The following is a 20260-nucleotide window of genomic DNA, read 5'->3' on the forward strand; positions in this document are numbered from 1 at the left end:
ACAACCGACAGCGACTCGAAGGCTTGGATCTATGAATGAATCGTACGTTTGGTAGAAAGAATTTACGAATGTACTATGCCTGTGCCGAAAGATGTCGGGACATGAGTGTCAACAACTCAGAGGTAGGTTTTGCGAAAGGGGTGCAGGATAGTAAGCATGATAAGCCGCAAGTTTGCACATGATATGAAAAGATTCGGATACTACTTATCTGCGACCATGAGCGGGAACTGCCGACGAAGACCACGAATGAAGAAGCCGAAGTGCACCTACGATTGGACACACAGATAGACGACCGTGAGGGAGCTGAGAAGAGTCGGCCCCTTGATGTGCAGTACCTTGCACTGGAACCGACACAGACCGTTGTGGGTGGTCTGATTATATACCCTCCGGGCTCCTCCCATAATTACGGGCCACCATACTGGCCCTCTTTTATTTATATATATATATATATATATATATATATATATATATATATATATATTAGGGCTGTGAAAATTAAAGATTAATTCCTCGATTAATCGTAAATTTTTTTGATCGATCAAAATTCTTTTGACTGGTACTCACCTCTCCGCCAACTTCCCGGGTCTTCAGGGAGTTCCGCCGGAGATCCAGTGATGTCACCGGACTCCTCCCCCCCTTCCCCAAGTGCCTCTGTCTGCTAACGAAGGGAAGGGGAGAGGAGTCCCACGACGTTGAAGTTTCTGATTAAACGTAACATGTACGGGGAGTTGCTACGCATGACGCCACCTGCTGCTGCCCTACGGAACTCAATTGTCGGCTTGACATGCTGTGTTTTTATCATCTTTATGTGAGTAGTTTGTGTTTGAACACAAAAATTTAATCTTATACTTAAGCGGTGAGCACTTTGATCTTTTCTTTCTACCCATGACCTGAGATTGTGAGTGAAGTTTATGGCCCGTGTTAACCCTTTTGATACCCGCATGCATGACCACCTGTTTGCACAGGGGTCCATGCCATAAGGTGAGAGTGATTAGTTAGACCGGAGGTGGAGGGATTGTCACGCTACTGTGGAAAAAAAATTACTTACATCAGTGCTACAGTTTGAATTTAAAATGTTTGTGTGAACTGTGAAGTTAAGTCATGGATTGTGGAAACTAACTAGTATCAGGTGATTGTATATAGTGTATACCACATTTACCACTGACTTATGCAGAGTTGCAGAATAGACGTGCATAAAACTGTGTGGAAAGAGACTGACTGCCCACACCCCTAATACATTAGACACAAAACCAATTTTTTCCTCGATTGGGACTTTAGTTTAGGCAGTAGTCTCAAAAATTATTTGCAAAAAGAAGTTAAAAAATAATTTGTATTACATAGTACAAAACAATATACATATGCGGATGCACAATGATTAATAGAGAGTACAACAAATTCCAGTGTTTCTAGAGCAGCATAATGGGGATGAAGGCACCCACGTTGTCGATCACAGAACAATGCTGAAACCAACAGAGGCCCAACGCGTTTCAAGGTTGTTCAAAAGTATTAAACCTTTTCCTCAGGGGCTCATGATGCATTACATTCCCATCTATGGACATTACAAAAAAGAAAAAGACCATAGGTAGCAATAAATAAACAATATACTAATATAGGTACAATTTGTGATAAAGAAACAAATTAGATTATAACATATAATCTACCCAGATATTGTTGTGCGTTGCTATTCATAGGGCATCCAAATTGCTAAAACCTGGTGGAGAGATGTCTGCCAAACAGGACCCAGACTGGGACCCACCGATGGCGGCCGGAGGTGCACAGTAAAAACAGCCAATTGCAATGCAAGGAGATCAGCTAAAAGTATTATGTACGTTATAATGAATCGAAATGAGTCGATTAATCGATTTAAAAAAATCAATTAATTGAACATGACATTTTTAATCAGTAACTGCCCTAATATAACATAATACAAGATTGATCCATATGTTATGTTAATTGTGGATAATTATGTGTTTTGTTTTATATATATGTATGTTAAGCATGTTTATATATATATATATATATATATATATATATATATATATATATATATATATATATATATATATATATATTTTTTTTTTTTTTTTTTAAATGCAGTGTTTTTATGTGAAAAATATCTTAATGATATTTCAATTATTTCAATGATAATCAATGACAGAAGACCGCGACAGAAGATGACAGCAAGAGAGATAGCACCAAGAGAAGATGACGGTGGGAGACATGGCTTGGAGAAGACCACTCAGAGCTATATTACACTAAAGGAATTGTCAAAAACTGGCACATTTTGTCACATTTCACTGCTTTTTATTGGTGAATGAGTAGGGGTACAATGTACCCGATACCCACTCACATAGGGGGGGGGCGGGATCTGGGGGTCCCCTTGTTAAAGGGGGCTTCCAGATTCCACTAGGACCTCCGCCTGCAAACCCCAACAACCACTGGGCAAGGGGTGTAGGGATGAGGCCCTCGTCCCCAAAGCACCCTCCCCATGTTGAGGGCATGTGGCCTGGTATGGTTCAGGAGGCGGGGCGCGCTCTCTCATCCCTCTTTTCCTGTAGCCTGCCAGGTTGTGTGCTCGGATAAGGGTCTGGCATGGATTTTGGGGGACCCCCACGCTATCTTTTTTACTTTTGGCATGGGGGTCCCCTCTGGGTCCATACTAGACCCGAAAAGCCTGGTATAAACCTGGGGGGAAACCCATGCAGTTTTTTTGCGATTTTTTGGGCTGGAATTATTATTTTACTTTCAGTACTTTCATGAGCACGGGAGCCGCCACTCACGGCATATCGCCGTAGACAGCGGTGCCTGTATTTTGGCAAATATCTCCTAAACCGTGTAGGTTTAGGAGATATTTCTTGGACCTACAGGTAAGCCTTAATCTAGGCTTACCTGTAGGTCAAAGTGGTTTGTAAGGGTTTACAACCACTTTAAGGATGTGGCGGCTGGCTTGTTGGACCCCCAGTTAGCAACAGCTATATACAGTGTTAAAAAAAGAACCGTAAAACACGTCAAAAATTGCATCACAAATGCAACAATTGAGTTTGTGGTGTGCTTACATTGAAATCTATTACCCGCAAATCGCAAGAAAAAAGTCCCAAACCATTACCAAAAGTGCACTGGTCACAAAACGCATAGATGTGAACTAGTACCATATGAAACCATGTTAAATGGACTGTAGAGTGTTTCTACAAACTACAAAACGCAATAAAAAATGCATAGGTGTGAACTAGGGTCAGTTCACACTGGAGCGATGCAGGAACCCTGCCAATCCAGTGCGGGTTCCCGAATCACATACAACTCGCAGGCAGTTCACACTGCCATATGCAAACTGCTGGTAGTGTAAGTAGAAAGCTAATGAAACTGTTTCAGATCAAATCAGTTTGCATATTGCAGAGCGAACTGCATATTCTGGCAACACTCATGCAATCTGATTCTGCTGCAGGCCAAAAAAAGGGTTCTGTGCGAGTTTGGTCCAAATGCCGTGCAAATTCAACCATACAATCTGTATGGCTGCGTTTGCATCACACAGACATCGCATGTGATTTGCGGTGTGGGGCAAATCACATCCGATGTAAAGAGGTGGACATGGGGGGGGGTACAAAAGTGAGAGGTGGACATGGGGGGTACAGAGGTGAACATGGGGGGATACAGAAGTGAGAGGTGGACATGGGGAGTACAGAGGTGGACATGGGGGGGTACAGAGGTGGACATGGGGGGGTACAGAAGTGAGAGGTGTACATGGGGGGTACAGAGGTGGACATGGGGGGTTAGAGAGGTGGACATGGGGGGTTACAGAAGTGAGAGGTAGACATGGGGAGTACAGAGGTGGACATGGGGGGGGTACAAAGGTGGACATGGGGGAGTACAGAAGTGAGAGGTGGACATGGGTGGTACAGAGGTGGACACGGGGGGGTACAGAAGTGAGAGGTGGACATAGGAGGTACAGGGGTGAACATGGGGGGTACGGAAGTGGGAGGTTGCACATGGGGTGTATAGGGGTGGAGGGGGTAAAGAAATGGACATGGGGGGTACAGAGGTGGAAGCGGTACAGAGGTGGACATGGGGGGTACAGAGTTAAATACAGGTGGACAGGGGGAACAGAGGTGAATGCAGAGGTGGATACGGGTACAAAGGTGGAGGGGGTACAGAGGTGGACATGGGGGGGTACAGAGGTATACATGGGGGGCACAGAGGTGAAGGGGGGTTACAGAGATGAACCCAGAGGTGGACTTGGTTATAAAGATGGACATGAGGATGTACAGAGGTGGACGAGGGAACAGAGGTGGTGGGGGGTACAGAGGTGAACACAGAGGTGGACGGGTACAAAGGTGGAGGGGGGTACAGAGGTGAACATGGGGGGGTACAGAGGTGGACATGAGGGGGTACAGAGGTGAACACAGGTGGACGGGGGTACAAAGGTGGACATGGGGGGGTACAGAGATGAACCCAGAGGTGGACGGGGGTACAAAGGTGGACATGGGGATGTACAGAGGGGGACAGGGGGGTACAGAGGTGGACAGAAGAATATAGAGATGAACGTGGATGGGGGGGATACAGAGGTGGATGGGGATACCAAAGTGAACTGTGGATGGGGGGATGCAGAGGTGAACTTGGATGGGGGGTATTAAAGAGGTGGATGGGGGGTACAAAGGTGGACATGGGGGGGTACAGAGGTGGACAGAAAGATATAGAGGTGAACATGGATGGGGGGTACAGAGGTGGACATGGGGGGGTACAGAGGTGAACACAGAGGTGGAAGGGGTTACAAAGGTGAATGGAAAGATATAGAAGTGGACATGGGGGGGTACAGAGGTGGATGGGGGATACAGAAGTGAGCTGTAGATGGGGGGGGCAGAGGTAGAGAGGTTATACAGAAGTGAGCTGTGGATAGAGGGGTACAGAGGTGAGCTGTTGATGGGGGGACAGAGGTAGACAGGGAATACAGAAGTGAGCTGTGGATAGGGTATACAGAGGTAGCTGTGGATGGGAGGGCGGGGCAGAGGTAGACAGGGAATACAGAAGTGAGCTGTGGATGGAGGGGTACAGACGTAGACGTGGAATACGGAGGGGAGCCGTGGGTGGAGGGGGGTACAGAGGTGAGCTGTGAATGAGGGAGCAGAGGTAAGCAAAGTGATGTGCAGAGGTGACCAATAGATGGTTACTTTGGGGGAGGGGGGAAGGATATGCAAGTACGGCCCCTTGTGCTGATTTTTTTCTGTGCCCTGTATGATACAAACACCTCAAAGTACACACTCCCAATCCCTGTGTGTCATCCTGGACTCCTATCTCCCCCCGTCATCTTGAACTCCCTCATCTTTTCCTCCATCATTATTATTATTATACAGGATTTATATGGCGCCATCAGTTTGTGCAGTGCTTTACAACATGAGGACAGTACAGTTACAATACAATCCAATACTTAAGTTTAAGTGTGTGTTTTGTTGGGGTGGAGAGACAATTTGCATGGGGGTCCCCAAGCCCTTTTTTGGGGTATATGGGCCTCAAGTCGCATCAAAGTCAAACCAAAGTAGTGCATGGACGAATTTGACCCACTTGCAGGATGCACAAGTGAGAATAGTGCCTAATTTAAAAGGTATTATCCATGAATTTCATTCACACTGCTGCGACCTGAAAGTCACACTATTTTGCTGGCACTTTGCTGCTGCAACTTGGACCCAACTTCTGGGAATGCCTGTGTAATATTGCGCCCTATGTACCTCAAGTCACATGAAAGTCACACCAAAGTAGTACAGGGACTACTCTGAAGTTGGTGCAACTTGAAGTACCACAGATATGAATGGTTATCATTGAGAATCATGGGGTACAACTTGTCATGCAACTCGGAGGTCCAAATTTGCTGGAAAAGTCACCCAACTGTGCAACAAGTCATATATTTTAATAGAAAGGAGCTTAATTTATATTTGCATAGTCCTTACTGATTTACATCGCAGAACAAATGCAGGAAGTGATGTGTGCACATGGGCCAGAAGCAAATGTGTAGTGATGCCAAACAAATCAATGAACCCCACCCACACCAAATCTAACTACCACATCCACCCCACATTGAGTAAGCACAATTATATATCCTACACTTACTCTGCAAATGAGCAACACCTCCTGTTTGCTAAAGAGGGACCTCGCCATGTCCATCTAGATGGAGATCCTGACCAGCACAGGAACTTCTGAGTAATTACAATGACTTATTCACAGATCAGAAGGTGAAACCACGCTCTTTTGATCGCAGCTGCAAATATTTGATCGCAACCACGTTTTGTTTATTTGCAGATATGCAAATCTGTATTTCTACATATGATATTTGAAGGTAAACTTAAGGAAGTTTGACAAGAAATGGTGTCCCTGGGATAGCAGCGGGTGAATTACAAAGATAAAGGCCCAGATTGAGCCCTGGTTCACACTGAGAGCAGGAGGAAATCATGTGAGTTCAGCTGAATTCACATGATTTAATATCCGTATGTCAGTCCCGACTGCTGGGGAATTTCAGAGATTTCTGTGCAGGTCAATAAAAATCGTACCCCGAAGTCATCAAAAAGTAGTACAGAAACTACTTTTGGAAATTGTGGCGCTGCACCAATTAGAACAGTGCAATTGCAGCCAATTTGGCAAGTCAAATCACACCAATGTGAACCAGGGCTGACACATACAACACTGCCTATCCACTAGCTGAATTCATTACCTGAAATTCTCCACAGCTGTTATATATAAAGATTCCACCTTTATCATTTACTTGCAGGTGTGCTGAAGAGGTTCTTTTTTTGGTGCACAAATACATATAGAAATGAAAAGATAGAAAAGATATTGCACTTCCCCAAAACCGCCACCCAAAAAACTAATTAAAAAGAAGAAAGAAAAGAGAGAAAAAAAAACACAACAAACAAGCTCAATAATGTACTTATATTTTGCCAGCAGAAGCAAAATTATGTATGCTAATTTACTAGCTTCAAAAAAAAATTCTACAGGATACATGGTGCTACATTTAGCAAAACAGTTAGCAATTGCGTTTTAAGGGCCCTGCTCATAGGCTCTTACAATCTAAAATTTGTCTAAACCTTAGAGCGGACACAGCTTTACTCTCAGGCTCGGTTCACTACTAAACCAGACGGGGATTGCACAGCAATGCTGACCGTCCCTGATCTCCGTTTCAGGGACAAATCAGGGCAGGATCTTTGCCTTTTAAAAGAAAAATAGAATCGCTATGGACACCAGTGCACAAATCAAGGCCCATAAAGACACGAATGAGCGGGTTTGCAGTGGAGGAACATGACTAGCCTGCACAGAGTCCTAACCCCAACCCAATAGAACACCTTTTGGCTGAATTAGAGCAGAAACTGCAAACCAGGCCTTCTCATCCAACATCAGTGCCTGGCACCTGCCGCAAATTCACTTCTGGAAGAATGGTCAAACATTCCCATAGACACACTAAACCTTGTGGACAGCCTTCCTGGCCTTCCCAGCTATTCTAGCTGCAAAGGGTGGGCCAAATCAATTTTTAACCCAACAGACTAATGCTGACCATACACTATATGTACGAAAAATCTGCCGAAATTCGGTCATTAGATCACTCGTTCATTTTTTCCGCCAGTTAATGGGAACAAAATCGTTTGGACGTTTTTGAGCTGAAAAAAATGAAGGACAAGTTTGGAAATTTCCTGCCGAATGAACGATAAATTGAAAGGTTAATGTGTTTTCCGTCCAACCTGTCTACACTAGGTATATGTAAAAAAGTGAACATAAAATGTATTTATTTATGTCCACTGAACGATTTTTGTCATTACATGATGGCACCATCGTTTGCACTCGTGGCCAAACGTGCGTTTTTCAAAATTGGGTTCATCCGATTTTTCGTTTAGTGTATGGCCAGCATAAGACCGGGCTTTCATTAAAGTGCATGTGTGCTAGATAGTGTATCTGGCAAGATTTACCCTCCTACACATAAATACTACATTTAGACATAGGTTTAGGACCTGGGAGATGAGATAACTCCTCTACATGAAGCAGCATGTTTGGGATTTGAACCCAGATGCTCAGCAGACGTTCTGCCCTCTAAGCCACAGAGCTGCCACATGTGAAAAACTCCTAAACATAAATACTGCATTTCTTTGGACATACAGGTGATGGAGTTACATTACTCAAGAGCAGTGATGGCTGGTGCCCAAAATTTTTTGGGGAAGGGGGCGCCAAACATTTTTGAAAAAAAAAACATCAATTGCAGCCACTGTGCCCATCAATTGCAACCACTGTGCCCATCAATTGCAACCACTGTGCCCATCAAACGCTGCCACTGTGCCATCAATTGCAGCCACTGGGACATCAGGGTGGCACAGTGGTATAGTGGTTAGCACTCTCACCTAGCAGTAAGAATGGTCGCTGGTTCAAATCCCAAACACAACACTACCTGCCTGGAATTTGCATTTTCTCCCTGTGCCTGTGCAGGCTGCCTCTAGGTACTCCGGCTTCCTCCCACACTCTAAAGACATGCAGGTAGGTTAATTGGCTTATGTCCAAAAATTGGCCCTAGTATATGAATGGGGACTTTGGATTGTGGGCTCCTTGAGGGCAGGGACCGCTGTGAGTGTCCAATGTACATGGATAGGGACAATTGTAGACACTCACTCAGGATGGACTGTTGTCTTTATTCAACCTTACTATGTAACTATCAAATGCTGCCAGTGTGCCCATCAAATGATAGAAAGATAGTGATGCACTGTACAGTAAAATTCTCAAATCAGATCACACTAGAGAATATATGGTAACCAATGACAGTGGCCTGACTAGTGTAGTCTGAATGTTCCCCTTATACTATTCCTTATCTATTAGAAACGAGACCACACCATAGGTTGGAGTAAACTGGCCACAACAGCCTTTATTAAACATAACTCAAAATTACTCCAATAACTTGTAAATATGAAAATATATAAATATATAAATATATATATAAATATATAAATATAAATAACTTTATTAACATTAAACCACATTTTAATTAACATTAACTGCCCATTCTGGTGATCTCTGACGGTGACCACACTTAAGCCAATACCCAATCACTGCGGTACACCTGACCAACTTCCCAAAGGCCTCCACCTGTGACCGGTCGGAGACAACTTCCGCCAGTGAACATAACCGTATTCCCTCCAACGTTCAGGAATACCCAGAGGGGCCGATCGTTAGATGAGCCCCCCACACCCTCAGATCCCTTCTGAGTACCTGTCTACCGTCAGAAACCACCAGAAAACACACCGCCAACACGAAAAACTTTCAGCTGCCGTGACAACCGATGAAACCTGCAAAAGAAGAAAAAGACCAGCAACAAAACACCACAAAACAAACACATAACAATAGGGCGGGAGGGTGGGAAAAACTGCCTCCTCTGTGTCACACTGGGCTCCGAATGATTCCTTAAAGCCACACCTCTCCCTTTTATGTGACCCCTCCCCTACACTGAACTTGTTTCCTGCAAACCTTTTCCTGAACTCCACCCATAAAGCTTAACCCTCTGTGTCCCTCATCCACACTGTCATGTCCAGCACTCCTTATATCATTGCATTCATAATCCGTGCTTCTCTTGACTAGTGTAGTCTGAATGTTCCCCTTATACTATTCCTTATCTATTAGAAACGAGACCACACCATAGGTTGGAGTAAACTGGCCACAACAGCCTTTATTAAACATAACTCAAAATTACTCCAATAACTTGTAAATATGAAAATATATAAATATATAAATATATATATAAATATATAAATATAAATAACTTTATTAACATTAAACCACATTTTAATTAACATTAACTGCCCATTCTGGTGATCTCTGACGGTGACCACACTTAAGCCAATACCCAATCACTGCGGTACACCTGACCAACTTCCCAAAGGCCTCCACCTGTGACCGGTCGGAGACAACTTCCGCCAGTGAACATAACCGTATTCCCTCCAACGTTCAGGAATACCCAGAGGGGCCGATCGTTAGATGAGCCCCCCACACCCTCAGATCCCTTCTGAGTACCTGTCTACCGTCAGAAACCACCAGAAAACACACCGCCACAGCCCGAAAGGGTGACCCCCTCAACCTTGAGGGCCGCCCCACACCCGAAGAGCTTTCTGTATGCCCTCCTGTAAGCCAAAGGACCAGAGGTCAATCCCCACATCCGATAGATGAACGCCATCCCGCCTAAGATAAAGCCCTACATTCACCTCCAATTCCCTGTGTCTTACCACAATGCCCCCGTTCTGCACTACAAACCGCCCAACAACCTTATTAACCCTAATCCTGGTTTTCTCAAGGCTGGCTAAAGACCTGGCCCCCCGCCACACCGTTCTGGCCACAATGTCTGACCACACCAAAATGGTGCCCGGGAAAAGGACTCGCATGCGCAACACATCAGCCTTGATATCCGCCAAAATGTCCTTCACTTTCCGAACTCCCAGGTCATTGCCCCCCGAATGAACAACCAGCACATCCGGGGGCCTATCCCTCAAAGCGAAACGCTCCACCTCCCTCATGACACGCTCCCACCTCATGCCCGGGAAACCCAACCACATCACCCTAGCTACCTCCCTGGGGATACCTAATTGCCTGCCTGCTGGTAGAGAATCACCTCTCCTGGCCCCCCAGCAGACGTACGAATGCCCCAGGATCCAAACGAGGCGTTGAGAACCTCCATCTGGAATGAAAACAAGAGAAATAACACAACAACCAAAGGAATGTTACAAGCACAGTCCTCCCCCCCATAATTCCCACAGCAAACAACCCCCAGCCGCACCCTCCTTACCCCAGTAGCAACTGCGGCCGGACATAGGACCGGAACCTCCGGGACTCCCATCTACCAATCCGGCGAACCACCGCCTCCTCCAGCCCACATCGAGCCGCCTCCGTGGCCGCCCCAATCCGAAAAGAGTGGGACGCGTAGTCCCGCTCATCCAAACCCACCGCCCTCAGGCATTGCCGAAAGACCGACACAAACTGAAAACGGGATAGAAAAGAGCCCTCCTCGTGCACCAAAAAGGGGCCCGCCCTCCCAGGCCGCACCGCCCGGAAAGCCCGTACCGCCGCCACCGGGCACACTACCGAGCCCGGCAGGGCGAGCAGCGTAATCGCCACTCCCTTGCCCCGTTGATCAGTCTTAGACCTACGCAACCGTATACTCACCCGATCCGCAACCACCTGCACATCCTGATCCAACAGACCCCCAGCCACCCGTTTTGAGCGACACACCAACTCCCCAATCCTAAAAGCCCCATAAAACGCCAACGAAAACGCTGCCGTAAACAGGACGGTCTCGTAAGCAGACGAGCAAACGTCCACCAGCCGAGAACAAATTGCCACCAGATTGTCAAATGACACCGGCCGGCGCGCATCCCTACCCTTCCAATCCCTCCTGTACCCCTTCAACGTTTGCCTCACCCAAAATTCCTTCGTCCCGTCCGGCTCCCCCCACAGTTTGAACAAAAAGGCCAACTCCGCCAGCTTCCGCTCAATAGATGCGGGAGACAGGCCCGTCTCAATGTTCCGGGCAACCCAGTACAATACCACCCAGCGCCGGTCGGAGCCCCGACCAGCCACTCCAACCTCCCGCAGGAACGCCCACCATTCCGCCCACACTCTAGAATAAGCGGACCATGTAGCCTCACTCAACGACCTTTTTAACCAACCTGCGGCGATTCCAAGGGAAGTTCCCACATCCACCCGGGGCATGGCGCCCCCGACTCCTCCGCTCCCGGCGCCAGCTGCCGGAACTTGTCCCACTGAAAACGAGAGAGCGAGTCAGCCAAAGAATTCTCCACCCCAGGTATGTGCACAGCATAAACGTAAACATTGAGCCGCAAACATCGAAAGACCAGGTGTCGCAGCAGCCGGATGACCGGGGGGGAAGAAGCAGTCATCCGATTGAGGACCTGGACCACCCCCATGTTATCGCAATTGATGCGCAACTTCAAATTACGAAACTCCGCCCCCCACAACTCCAATGCCACCACTATCGGGAACAATTCTAGCAAAACCAAATTGCCCAACAACCCCGCAACCTCCCATGAGCGTGGCCAAGGTTCCGCACTCCACCGACCCCGGAAAAATGCCCCATAACCCGTTGAGCCAGCCGCGTCAGTAACCAACTCCACATCGAAGTTGCTCACTGGCCCCGACATCCACATAGCCCGCCCATTATACGACTCCAAAAATTCATGCCAAGCCCGCAGGTCCTCCCGGTGTTCCCTTCGCAAACGCACGAAGTGGGTAGGGGCGGTTACCCCGGCAGTGGCCCCCGACAGCCGTCGGCAGAACACACGGCCCATAGGGATGATCCGGCAAGCGAAATTCAGCTTGCCCAACAGGGACTGCAGGGCCCGAAGCTGAACCTTCGGCCGGCCCTGCATGCCTGCCAACTCCGCCTGCAGATCCCGTAATTTATTCTCTGGCAATCGACACTCCATTGCCATAGAATCAATCACGATTCCCAGAAAACTCAATTCCGTCACCGGGCCCTCCGTCTTATCCCCCGCCAACGGCACCCCGAACCTGCCCGCAATGTGCTGCAACGTGGACAGAAGAATCGCACACACATTGGAGGCAGGCGGGCCCACGCACAGAAAATCATCCAAATAGTGGATGACCGACTCCAGGCCCGAAACATCTCTCATCACCCATTCCAAGAATGAACTAAAAGCTTCAAAATAGGCGCATGAAATGGAACAACCCATGGGCAGGCACAAGTCCACATAAAACTTGCCCCGCCAATGGCATCCCAACAGCCGGAAGCTGTCCGGGTGGACCGGCAGAAGGCGAAACGCCGATTCCACATCCGCCTTGGCCATGAGAGCCCCACGACCATACCGCCTGACCCACCGTACCGCCGCGTCAAAAGACGTGTAGGAAACCGTACACGCCTCCGGGTCAATGAAATCATTGACCGACCCCCCTTTCGGAAAAGACAGGTGATGAATCAAGCGAAACTTCCCCGGCTCCTTCTTAGGAACTACACCCAACGGGGAGACCACCAGGTCCCCCCACGGCTGCACTTCGAAAGGACCACCCATCCGGCCCAGCGCCACCTCTTTACCCAATTTATCATCCACCACCCCCGGGTGATCTAAAGCCGAACGCAAATTCCTGGCCAACGGCGGCACCCCTCCCAAAGAACAGGGAATCCTAAAACCGTCCCGAAAACCCAGAATTAACCCCCGCGCCGCCGCACCATCCGGATACCTATTTAGGAAAGGAAGCATCCTTCCCAGGTTCACCGGCGTCATCCCTTTTTTGACCGGCGGCACCGGCCCGCTGACCCTTTTTGAAACAGCGGGACAGGGGGTGGGTGCCGCCGCACCCGGAGCACTCATGCTTGAAGCGGCACGCGCCTCCGAATTTACAAGCCCCTTCATTGAAGGGCCAGCACACCCCCCACTTCTTTCCGGCCGGCAGTCCCGAGGAAGACGCACTCCCGGCCCCCCCCTGAAGAAACGGAGTGGGCGCCCACGGAGCAGACATAAGCCTCATCCAGAGGCTTATGTCCTTGTGATCCCACCGCAGGTCAGCCCGCACTGCCTTACGCTGACGAAACTGCTCATCATAGCGCAGCCAAGCCAGCCCTCCATACACTCGGTGAGCCTCCCCAATCGCGTCCAGGTAACAAAATAACGCCGAGCAATGCTCGGGGTTCTTTTCCCCTATCACGCTAGCCAAGATAGCGAACGCCTGAAGCCAATTTGCAAATGTGCGCGGGATCAGCCGATACCTACGTTTTTCCTCGTCGTCCTTCTTGGAACTGTCCGGCTTAACCCTGTCCAAATTAAATTTCTCGAGGGGGAGCAAAGAGAAAATCTCCACATACTCACCCTTGCCGATCTTGTCCCGCACCTCCTGCTTCAAATGCGCCCCCAATGGGCCTTCGAAACAAACATAGACTTCGCACCGGGCAGCATCCGCGATCCTAACCAGGTCAGACCGCGCCCCCGGGTCCGCGGGCACCGGGGGGACCCCCGAGCCCACGGCCCCCGCATCCATGCTCCCCGACACCGCAGCAGGCGGTGAATCCCACGCAGGAATGACCTCCGCCCCCCCGGCCCCCCCCACATTACCCATCCAGGGGGCCACCTGAGGCGACCCGGAGCCCCCAGCAAACTTACCAACCAGGGCCTGCAGCCCCCCCAACAGCTCCTGCAACTGACCTGACGGCCCCCCCGGGGCCACAGGCCCCGCCCCCTGCGCTGAACCTGCCGCAACCCCCCCCAATACGTCCCGGGATCCCGTGGGTACCGCACCCCCCTGCGCCACCCCCATCAGATCCCGCAAGGCATCCGCCAGCAATGTAGACTCCCGCAACTTACCCGGGCCCCCAGGGGCCTCGGCGACCGGTACCGGTCCGGGTGCAGAAAAGGACCCCTCCTCCTCCTGGGACAGCTCGCTCTCCGAACCGACCTCTCCAGCGCGCACCGGGGACGCGGCCATCCCCTGTGCTCCGCGCGGTCCATCCGGTCCCTGCGATCCGGGACTGCAGGCAATGTCCTCCTCCCCCCGCCGTCCCCGGCATGCCGGCGTCTAAAACCAGCCCTGCCAGGCACCTTGGCAGCCTTCTGCGACCCACCCTCCCCCCCCTCCAGCATGTGACCCCCCCGGAGCGCCCCCCTCCCCCCCACCGCGCGGATGCTGGCCCCAGACCCAGCATGCCGCAGATCCCCCGCCACGTGCACCCCCCCTTGGCCTGCCGACCCAGAGCCATCCACACTCCCCCCCACCTCCACCGGGCCCCGTGCGGTCCCGGCGCCATTTCCATGCGGCCGCGAAGCCCCGCCCCCCTCCGGTCGGCGGCGCAACGACCGCCCGGACCGGGGGGAGCCGAGAACCTGCCGTTTTGCCGGGGGGACCGATCGGTCCACCCCCGGGCTCCGGGAGTCACGAGGCGGCCGAGGAGTAGGCCCAGGAGAAAAACGCGCCGGAGGCCGAGACCTCCGCGCGCGCAGTGGAACCTCACCTGTCCCGCCGCCGTCCACATCGCCGTCCGCCAGGTCACCCACACGTTCCCGCAGCCAGTCCGCACCGTGCACCTCCGCCGCCCGTCGCAGCCGCGCGAAGAGTCCCTCGAGGTCCGCCATAGCAGAGGAGCAGCGAAAAAACTGCCTCCTCTGTGTCACACTGGGCTCCGAATGATTCCTTAAAGCCACACCTCTCCCTTTTATGTGACCCCTCCCCTACACTGAACTTGTTTCCTGCAAACCTTTTCCTGAACTCCACCCATAAAGCTTAACCCTCTGTGTCCCTCATCCACACTGTCATGTCCAGCACTCCTTATATCATTGCATTCATAATCCGTGCTTCTCTTCACTGATACTAAGCAGAAATATTAAGCAACATAATAAGGCAAGTGTGTACACAAAAACAGAAGAGAAAAGCTCAGAGATGGCATAGCATAACTGATGTGCAATAAAGTGCTTATCCAAACAGAAAATTATTAAAAATGCATTAAACTAATTAATAAGTGTCCATACACGTGGTGTGTACCGAAATGACAAACTCAAGTGTCAAAATAAGTGCTCACAATAATAGACCCATGTGCTAATAGAATAATAAAGTGCTGGTTTCCCAAAGTGAAATCACAAATAAGCATAACGGATAAAAATAGATCATAAAAAACATCAAAAACACATGAATTCAAGTGTCCATAAATATTTCCATTCACGTAAATCTTAAGGGGCAATGTGTGGTGATTCTCTAGATCCAAAGAATAAAGTGCTGGTGCTTGCAATAAACACGATTCAATATAAAGTGCTGCTGGTGGTGGATATCCTGTGCAATCCTTTGTGGTAAATTTGCGGTTTGTGGTAAAAAGCGTGCTCAGTTGTGTTGGCACCTAGTTGTACAAAAATGGGGAATTCATCTCTTCTTAGACTTTTAAAGATATTTCAGTGTAGAAATCACTTTTCACACAGTTTAAAAGCAGATTATCTTTAAATAATATACCACATATTTCAGTACCATTTAGGCAATTATATCATGCTATAAACATTATTTGTATGTGCACTACTCCAGGTTTTAGCAGAGTAATGTCCCGTACACACAATTGGAAATTCCACTAGCAAAAGTCAGATGTGAGCTTTTGGTTGGAAATTCCAACCATGTGTATGCTCCATCAGACTTTTGCTGGCAGAATTTCCGCCAGCGAAAGATTGAGAGCAGGTTCTCCATTTTTCCATCCGAAAAAGTTCTGATCGGAAATTCCGATCGTCTGTAGTAATTCTGACATGCAAAATTCCTACGCATGCTCGGAAACAATTTGACGCACGCTTGGAAGCACTGAACTTCATTTTCTCGGCTCGTAATGTTGTACGTTACCGCTTTCTTGATGGTCGAAAGTTCACAGAAGTTTTGTGTGAAGCTTGAGCGGAATTCCGTTGGAAAAACCATCCAAGATTTTTCCGACGGAAATTCTGCTCGTGTGCACGGGGCATAAGGGTTTGGGCACTATTTGTTTTCAGGGAACTATAGTAAATTTGAATTCAGGAGTATTTTTTTAACCAGCACTATAGTGAATACTGTTTTAGTGCTAATTAGTGCGATTAGTGCTAATTGGCGCTAATTCACAGTAATTATCACAAATTAGTGCTGCAGCGCTATAGTAAATGCCCCCCCCCCCACAATGTTTTTTTATTTTATGTAAAGTCAGTTCATAAATATAGCCACACAGGTTATCTCCTCTTAAAATAATGCCAGCCATGCCATAATGCAAGAGGGAAAAAAATAAGTTGTTTGAGGTAGCAATAAAATAAAACTTCATGTGGTGTATGAGGGAATAGGGCTTTTGAGAAATTAGTGCATGCTTTCTAATATGCCCTTCTAAGGGCTTCCTGTTTATCATACAGAATGGCCTGTTCCCTCAGTATGGCCATTAACTTGTTACGGTACTCACAGAATACCTGACAGGACTTCCAGTATCCCTACTTTCGGAATCTAAATTTTAAACGGGTCCTCCAACCAAAGGAGCATTTTTTTCTCCAGCCGTGCATGTGGATGGTGTTGTTTCTTTTTGCCAACCACCCTGTTTTTTGTGAAAAGAATTATATACATTACTGATCACATGATTGGGTTATCCAACTGCCTTGAAAAAGAGTGCATTTTGCATGAGAAACATTTGTTGGTTGCATGTGTTTTAATTGTTTTTAGCATTTGGAATCTATGATTAAAAAAAGGGTGAAGTGCTGTGAGTGTACTGGACTTTGTTTTTGGGGATTGCTATACTACATTACTAACCTGTTTTGTTGCTAAACTGGATTGGCCTGACTACTCCTTTGCCTGCTGTCTTCCCACAGCATCTGCCTGAGCCTGGCTACTCCCATGCCTGTGGCCTGTCCACAACCTCTGCTTTAACATCATCATTCTCTTGCATGCTGCCTGTCCATGACCTCTGCTTGAACCTCACCACTGTCTTGCCTGTCCACAACCTCTGCCTGCAGACTACTCTTCTGCCTAATGTTTTGTGTATAGTATCCACACCATAGCTATTTAAGCTACCGTCTTGTAGGGGCAATACAGAAGGTGATAGCTTGCAGCAAAGTAAACCAGGACCAGTTTTTACTGTCAGGAGCTGTGCTGAAGACCAGCTGTAATTTAGACTCTGCACCTCAGGAGAGCCCATCTCACTTGCCAGGGGGAGCCATAGCATTCCTCCTGATAGCAAGATTGATTTGTTTTCTTCAGTTCTGTGCAGCAGTTATTCCTTAAATCTCTGAACTGGATTTCTCACTGATTCCCACTGATGCTACCAGCGTCAAAGATCACAAAACTTGAGGAAGGCTCCAGTCCAGACTCAAAAATTCATATTTATTCACAAACATTTAGCTAAAAGTCACTGAATCATTCCTCATCTGTGCAGTCCATGAGATTTACAAAGAAAGATTTATACACGGCATGTTTCTTCCTGAACACCATGAAAGCTAATTTTTCTCCAAAATACTGCAATGGGTTCAACAATTCTTCACAAAAAATACAAAAGAATTTATAAAAATCATGCTCCTTGACAGAGAAATTGGACAAAAATTGGCAAAACAAGGTGTTGTCCTTATCAAGTTTGGGTTTTAGGAGATACGGTCATGGGGAGGCCAGAGTCTGATGATATAGAATTAAATACTTACAATTGTAGGAGCACAGCTTATGCATGGAATATGTGCCAGAAATGGTGTAGGAAAAGCGGGGTGGGGGCAGGAGGGAATAAGGAAGGTGTCGAAAAAGAGAGAGAGAGTAAAGGGGGGGGGGGACTGGTAAGTGGAGAGGGGTTGGATAAGGTTAGAAAACTGAAGAAGTGAGGCAGGTAGAGTGAGAGAGAGTATGCCATCAAAGCCAGCCTTCATACCAATTAAGGGGGTCATATTATCATTTTACACCAAATCCTTGGAAGGAATCAGACACCATTTTGGGTGTAAGTAGTCACACTTAGGGAAGGGAACTCAACGAAAAACTGGGAAAGATAATAGATGAGGATGATGGGTTACACAATGATCCATTGGAGGGTGGTGTGGATAACAATGATAAACCCAACAGAAAGAGAAAAGTGTAATGGTATCAATGCAAAGAGCATGTAGGTTAATGTAAGTGAGATAAAGAACATATGCACACAAGTAAAGAACTATAAGCATTACAATAAGCTAACATCTGTTCCTTCTCCTTTGGGTGGCATTGGGAACCAGGCCCTAGATTACATTATATTTATAAAATGACAGGTTGTAAATTGTGGCAGTTGATATAAGTAGAACATGGCATCCTAAGTATTAGAGGTCAAAGGCTTACCCCCCCCCCCCAACAAGTGAATCTTGACTGTAAAGAAAAAGAAAAGCACGTGCCTGGCATCCTGCCATCCCATGCATACCAAACAGATTTACAGATATTGTATGTTCCTCAGTCAAAAAGTGGTGTATACTTTTCCTGTAGGTCTTCATCCAATTGTAACTCCTCTGGAGAACCTGGTGAGTAAAGAAATTGAGCTTTCAAATCACCCTCTTGGGTTCAGTGAAGTCCCTGACAGGAGGGATCTAAGGTCAATGTAATTACAGTGCTGTTAAAAAGTATTTGCCCCCTGACAATTTTTTTAGTTTTTTTTACATATTTGTCACACTTAAATGTTTCCGATCATCAAACAAATTTTAATATTACACAAAGATTACCGGAGTAATTATGAAATGCAGCTTTTAAAATTATAACTTCACTTATTATGAAAAAAAAACCTGTCCAAACCCACCTGACCTTATGTGAAAAAGTAATTGCCACCAAGTTTATTCCAAGAGCACAACGAAAACTCATCGAGGAGGTCATAAAACAACCCAGAACAACCTCCTAAAGAGCTGCAGGCCACACTTGCCCCAGTTAAGGTAAGGGTTCATGATTCAACAATAAGAAGCTAGACGAAAATGGCATTCATGGGAGAGTTTCAAGGCAAAAGCCACTGCTGACCAAAAAGAACACAAAGGCTGATCTCACGCTTGCTAAAAAAAAACATCTCGGTTATCCCCAAGACTTTTGGACAAATATTCTGTGGACTGATGAGACATAAGTTGAACTTTTTGTAAGGTTTGCGTCCCATTATATCTGGTGTAAAAAGAACACAGCATTTCACAAAAAGAACATCATATCAATAGCCAAACATGGTGGCGGTAGTGTCATGGTCTGGGGCTGCTTTGCAGCTTCAGGACCTGGATGACTAGCCATAATTGATGGAATCATACTTTTTTACAGCACTGTATATGTGTCACAGACAATATACCCCATTCCATCATCAAATCTAACTCCCACTGGTGAGTGGTGGTGGTGGGCCATCTGTTTTCCTATTGGCACTACCTGGAAGTGCAGGATTGATCTATAAGTGGTAGCTTTTGAGAGTTGGAGCACCTGTAGTAGGCTAGCCATATCTTTAGGACATGGATTTTTGCCTGCATGGTGCATTGGAAGGCTGAAAGGAACCCCAATCTATATGGAATGCTTCTGTCTAAGTATGGTACGAATTGGTTTAAGCACTCTCTGCTGGACAATAGTATGCATGGAGAGATTAGGCAACAGTGTGAATTGAGGCTCCTCAAAAGCAATGGGTCCCATCTGGCATGTGCTTGACATATTGGCCTTCTTTATATAGTAAAATTGTATGTGTAATGTTACATTTGGGTTTGGTTGGTTAGGGTTGGGTCAGGTCCAAGGGTCTATTGTCCATTTGGTCAGATTTGTTAAAGGCCCTTAAGAGACTATCCTTTATGATAAGTAGTAAATCAGCTGT

At 47.4% G+C, this 20260-nt stretch overlaps 1 protein-coding gene across 2 annotated transcripts; it reads right to left on the minus strand.

The window, feature by feature from the left end:
- Nucleotides 1-10760: 10760 nt before the first annotated feature.
- LOC143940560 (integrase/recombinase xerD homolog) lies at nt 10761-15279 on the minus strand. 2 transcript variants are annotated; one of them, XM_077462050.1, is made up of 2 exons: nt 14981-15279; nt 10761-11762 (listed from the first exon to the last, which is right to left on the minus strand). In XM_077462050.1, exons 1-2 carry the CDS (start codon nt 15099-15101, stop codon nt 10786-10788), a joined length of 1098 nt encoding a protein of 365 aa, XP_077318176.1. In that variant the 5' UTR covers nt 15102-15279; the 3' UTR covers nt 10761-10785. The 2 variants fall into 2 exon arrangements, with proteins under 2 accessions (XP_077318176.1, XP_077318177.1); XM_077462051.1 differs by lacking the exon at nt 14981-15279 and adding an exon at nt 14337-14549.
- Nucleotides 15280-20260: the final 4981 nt, after the last annotated feature.

This window comes from Lithobates pipiens, unplaced genomic scaffold (assembly GCF_037356315.1).
Source record: "Lithobates pipiens isolate NorthernLeopardFrog02 unplaced genomic scaffold, aLitPip1_a1.2 Scaffold_3, whole genome shotgun sequence".
In the NCBI taxonomy this organism is placed as follows: domain Eukaryota; kingdom Metazoa; phylum Chordata; class Amphibia; order Anura; family Ranidae; genus Lithobates; species Lithobates pipiens.

Excerpts from the sequence above, each read along its gene's own strand:
- LOC143940560 (XM_077462050.1), bottom strand. The coding sequence starts at position 15,101 with ATGGCGGACCTCGAGGGACTCTTCGCGCGGCTGCGACGGGCGGCGGAG. Across the intron at positions 11,763-14,980 it reads TGTGGACGGCGGCGGGACAG|TGGGACAAGTTCCGGCAGCT; the intron begins GTGAGGTTCCAC and ends TCTCGTTTTCAG.